Raw genomic sequence first — 5,303 nt, 5'->3', positions numbered from 1 at the left:
TGGCTAGTTCAAAGATTCAAAAGTATAAAATCCACTTGGCAAGAAATCATAAAGATCTAGGTTAGATCATGTTGTTGATTACTTATACCAAGAATGAACATCAATGATTGTGTGTAGTAAAATTCACAATCTAGCTCCATAAGATATGGCATATCTAAGTTGGAATGATCGAAGTCGATTAGTACTTGATTCGATCAATGATGGATCATAAAGACTTTTCCTATAATTTCTAAAACAAAATGCTCAACTACCACCAAACTAAACCAAAATTCGTCAAAGCTATTGAAAAGTAATTTCAGAATATCTTTTCATCATATATCTAGAGAGTTCCTAAACTCAGTGGGAGCTTAGTGTTTGTTATTCAACAAACTAAGGCCCAAGTATAGATATACGTTTCATTGTGATTTATTCAAATGAGACACAAGGGTATTGTTTCTACCACGAATTTTTGAGAACATAATGTTTGTTTGCTCGAAATAATGTCCTTTTGGAGATTCGTTTCCAAAATGACAAGTGGGAGAAAAAATAGACCTCGAAAGTATTCGAGGCGAACAACAAACATAAATGGACATTCCGAAGGCTTTTCGAAGTTCTTTAGAAAATCCAAATACGTATTCTTTAAGGACTTTAGAAGTGGCTTTAAAGAATAGACATCTCTTAGAAGACTTTACAAGTGCTTCAAGGAGAACAGAATATTCAAAGGACTCTCAAAATACCTGTTGATATTCTATTGTTTGATGTTCTATACCCAAGTAGGCATAGAGTTCAAGTCACTGAAACTATGAGATTCTTCTATTAGATAGTGAAGAAACATAGAGTTCAGGTCAATGAAACTATGAGATTCTTCTATTAGATAGTGAAGAAACCTACAACTTGCAGTCAAACTATTATCACTCGGATTAATGAGTTTATGACCTGTAAGAAAGCTATGACGAAACCCAGATTCCCTAAAATGGTTAGAGGCCATATATAGACTCAAATGTTTTAAATGGTTAGGGGCCATAAAACATACTCAAGGTTTTGATGACAAATTTGAAATTTTGTTGATTTGCAAGAATAGTTTCACACCTATTGGTTGCAAGTTTGTTTTAAGGATAAAAACCATCAAACATGAAATTGTGTTCACACACAAAGCTAGATTAGTTGTTAAAGGTTACAAGCAAATTCACGATGTGGATTGTGTTGAAACCTCATGCATAATCGTAATGCTTAAGTCTATAATTCAAGTAATGATTGCATATTGGTACATATGGAAATTGGATGACAAAACGTATTCCTCAATCAAATGTTGGAAGAAAACTATGTACATAGCATGTCATAGGATTTGTGGATCCAAATAATGCTTGAAAGGAAAGCTAGCTTATGAAATCTAAGTAAAGATTTAAGCAAGCAATTGGGAATTAGAATTATATTTTAGTGAAGCTAATAAGCATTTTAGTTTCATAAAATGTACATGATTCTTATAGATATATAAGAAGTTTAGTGGGAGTACATAAAACTTAATTGGTCCTATGTGTATCACACACATATCTCTCTATTGTGAAATAACATTCAAATGCTAATAAGTTAGGTTTGAAATTATTCATCAATGATGGACCAAGGCGAAACTTAGTACATACTGGGTATTAAGATCTATTTACAAAGATCTTATGATATTGTTTTGGATTAAGTAATGGCATTTACTAAATCAAACACGAAAGACTCCATTGGAGATATTCGATCCATATGAATAAATCTAAGTAATGAATGTTTGAACTATGTATCAGCATTTACTAAGTTAAACATCAAAGAATCTAATGAGATTCTTCACCTATATTATATGTCAAAGAATTTAGTTGGATTCAGTATCTACTTAAACTGAATGAGCTAAAGTTACATGAATAGAATTCAATTGAGAATTATTCTGCAAAAGAATTTATCATGTATATAATATAATATGAGGATCGCCAAAAACGTATCGTATGACTTTAGGCATGACGAACATATACCAATCTCTATTGATCTAAGTAAAGATCAACTAGATTGAGATCAAGAAAAACATATGGTACTTGAAAAGGTACATAGGATTAGTTCTTGATTCAAGGAAATAAAGATATGCTAAATATTGATGCTACACGCCTAAACACTGGCAAAGGATCAAGAAAGATCCCTTTGAAGTTAACCATTGACAAGGACGAGCTATAGAGCATTGTGTTTTGAAATGGCAACATGGATTGGAGACCATGAGTTGTTGCGTGGGAAATTAAATATTAATTTCTATGTTCTAAGATACAGCTGGAAAGTCTTCCACATATCTGTGAACTGCTTGGATAAGCAAATCCAAACAAAGCATCACTAGCAACCTATACAGTTGAAGTAAAAGTAATTATTGACTAAAAAGCAATGAAACAGGGTTGTTTAATGTTAAATAGTTCTTCACTGAACTTGGGTAGATCACATGTCTGCTGACTTGATGGTTCTTCATTGCAAAATGTGTAGAACCACCCTTGTAGCTAGAAAGAATAGATCACAAACTAAACACACTCAAAAGATCTTATCATCCTATCTCGAAAAGACATTCGATGAAAAGGGTATTAAGATTGGCAAAGCATGATAACTAAACCTATGCAACAAGTGAGAAGCAACACTCATATTGTAGCACTGGAAATCAAGCATAGCTTTGAATTCCATGAACTGTTTTAAAGATGGGTTTGAGGCCCATGGTTGTAAAACATTGGGGTTGAACATTTATCATATATGAAATGCATTTTCATATTCCATTTAATCTTGGTTTATTAAATGATGAGTCCCTTCAAATTTGACGATATATTCAAGATAGACTGTCAGGACCAGTCCTGTGACTAAGAAATGTCTATCAAGTGAACTTGAATGTCAAAGGTTGAAAATGGTCCCTGTCGGAGTTTTCTATAAAATTGGACGCATAGAAAACGTTAGACGACTAGAATGCAAGATGACTAGTAGTTCCATTTCTTGAACTATGTGGACATGGCAATGTCAAAATCATTTGCATAGATACTTACTTTGGGAAGACTAGTATCGGACAGACCTATGAAACTTTACTGTAGGAGATGAAAATCTGTCATAAGTAAATTTCATTAAAATTATTTGATAGCAAACCTGTTGTTCTTAAGGCATGGACACAGGATATGGATTTCTCAAAGGAGGATTTGAGATCTGCGCCCATTTGGGTTAAGCTACATCAGCTTGAATTTAAGTACTGGGGTGAGAAGAGTCTCACTAACATTGTGGGAAAGCTTGGTACTCTTAAGCATGTAGACAGTGCTACTGCAAAGAGGGATAAACTTGTGTTTGCAAGGGTTCAGGTTGAGGTGAGTGTTGAGCAAGTTTTTCCTGATAAACTGCAATTCATAAATGAGAAGGGGAGTGTAACTGAGATTGGGGTTGAATATGAATGGAGGCCAGTGGTGTGTTCTCAATGCAAGGGTGTGGGACATGAGGTGGCTAAATGCAGGAAGAACATGGGTAGAAGGATATGGGTGCCAAAGGTTGTGGTGCCTCCACTAGCTAATCATGATAGTGAGCAGGTACAACAATTTCAACCTGTCCAAAATCCTAGTAGGAGAGTGAATCCTATTCCTGCTGGGATTAGTGTTGGTAATCATTTTCAGGTGCTTGGAGTGGATCATGGTGAGGATCAGGGAGATGGTGGTGGTGGGGTGAACCCACAGCAGTGTACTACTGGAGGAGGGGACTCCTCTGGAAGCAATGTATAGGATTATATCTTGGAATGTGAGGGGGATCAACACCCATAAAAAGCAATGTGAGGTAAAGTCTTTCATTCATTCTCACAAAGCTGGGTTGGTTGGCCTTCTGGAAACTAAGGTCTCTCAGTCTAAACTGGGGGATTTGTATATAAATATGTTTAGTGGTTGGTGTTTTACAACAAATAATAGCAGCTGTAAGGGTGGTAGGGTAATGGTGGCTTGGAACCCTAATGCTTTCACTGTGTCTGTGTTGGGGATGTCTAGCCAAATGATACACTGCCTGGTCTGTCCTAGGAACAGTCATAAAGAGTTTTTTTGTACCTCTGTATATGCTTTTAATCACAATAATGAGAGGGTGGCTTTGTGGAAGGATTTGTGTGGGATTGGTGGAAACATGAATAAGCCCTGGGTGGTGATGGGTGATTTTAACTGTGTTTTGAATGTAGAAGAGAGGATTGGTGCACCTGTTAGACATCAATCTATGGTGGACTTTAGGAATTGTGTTACTTGTTGTGGGTTAGAGGATGTGAACTCAGCTGGTCATTTCTTCACATGGAACAACAAGCAAGAGGGTGATAATAGGGTGTTTTCTAAAATTGATAGGGTCATGGCTAATGATATGTGGATGCAGCTTTTTCCTAGTGCAGAAGCTGGCTTTCTCTCTGAGGGTTTGTTTGACCATTGTCCCATGGGGTTATCTGTGTATCCATGCAATAACACTGCAAGGAAACCTTTTAGATACTTTGACATGTGGAAGCATGCTGATGGCTACACTGAGTTGGTTAAAGCTAATTGGGATAAGCATGATGTGGGAACTCCAATGTACCAGGTGGTTCTGAAGCTAAGAAGAATGAAAGGGGTGTTCAAGCAATTGAATAAAGATGGGTTCAATGATATTCAAGCAGCTGATTTGAAAGCATTGCATGAACTGACTCAGTGCCAGAGAGAGCTGCATATGAATCCAACTGATAGTGGTGTTGTTGATAAGGAAAATGCAGCTGCAAATCAATACAGGATTGTGCATTCAGTGTACTTATCTTTTCTGAGACAAAAATCTAAAGAGGCATGGGCCAAGGGGGGTGATGAGAATAGTGCTATTTTCCACAAGTATTAGGGCTAGAGTTCTTCAAAATTCTGTTTATGCCATTCATCACATGGAGGGGAATTGGGTGTGTGATGAGCAGTCTGTGGCTAATGCTTTCTTGCAGTACTATCAGAAACTTTTGGGGTCTAATACAGCTCATAGAAGCTGCATTCTGCCTGAGATTGTTGTTGTTGGACCTGTTTTGAATATGGTACAAGGTCAATGTTTGACTACTCAAGTTACTGGTGATGAGGTGAAGGCTGCTATGTTTGCCATTAATGGGGATAAAGCACCTGGACCAGATGGTTTTGGGAGCCATTTCTTTAAGGAGAACTGGCACATTGTGGGTGGGGATGTTACTAAAGCTGTTCTGGACTTTTTTAGGACTGGAAAGCTGCTGAAGGAGATAAACTCTACCACTATTACCTTAATCCGAAAGACCAAGTGCCCTGCTAGTGTTACAGAGTTCAGGCCAATTTCATGCTGCAATGTAA

General features: G+C 36.9%; 1 protein-coding gene across 1 annotated transcript; it reads left to right on the top strand.

Moving 5' to 3' along the window:
* Positions 1–3,879: 3,879 nt before the first annotated feature.
* LOC130461643 (uncharacterized) lies at positions 3,880–4,839 on the top strand. Its single transcript, XM_056829800.1, has one exon. It carries the CDS (start codon positions 3,880–3,882, stop codon positions 4,837–4,839), a length of 960 nt encoding a protein of 319 aa, XP_056685778.1.
* Positions 4,840–5,303: the final 464 nt, after the last annotated feature.

Source organism: Spinacia oleracea, chromosome 5, assembly GCF_020520425.1.
Source record: "Spinacia oleracea cultivar Varoflay chromosome 5, BTI_SOV_V1, whole genome shotgun sequence".
Taxonomy (NCBI): Eukaryota; Viridiplantae; Streptophyta; class Magnoliopsida; order Caryophyllales; family Amaranthaceae; genus Spinacia; species Spinacia oleracea.
This window is presented reverse-complemented; position numbering and strand designations above follow the sequence as displayed.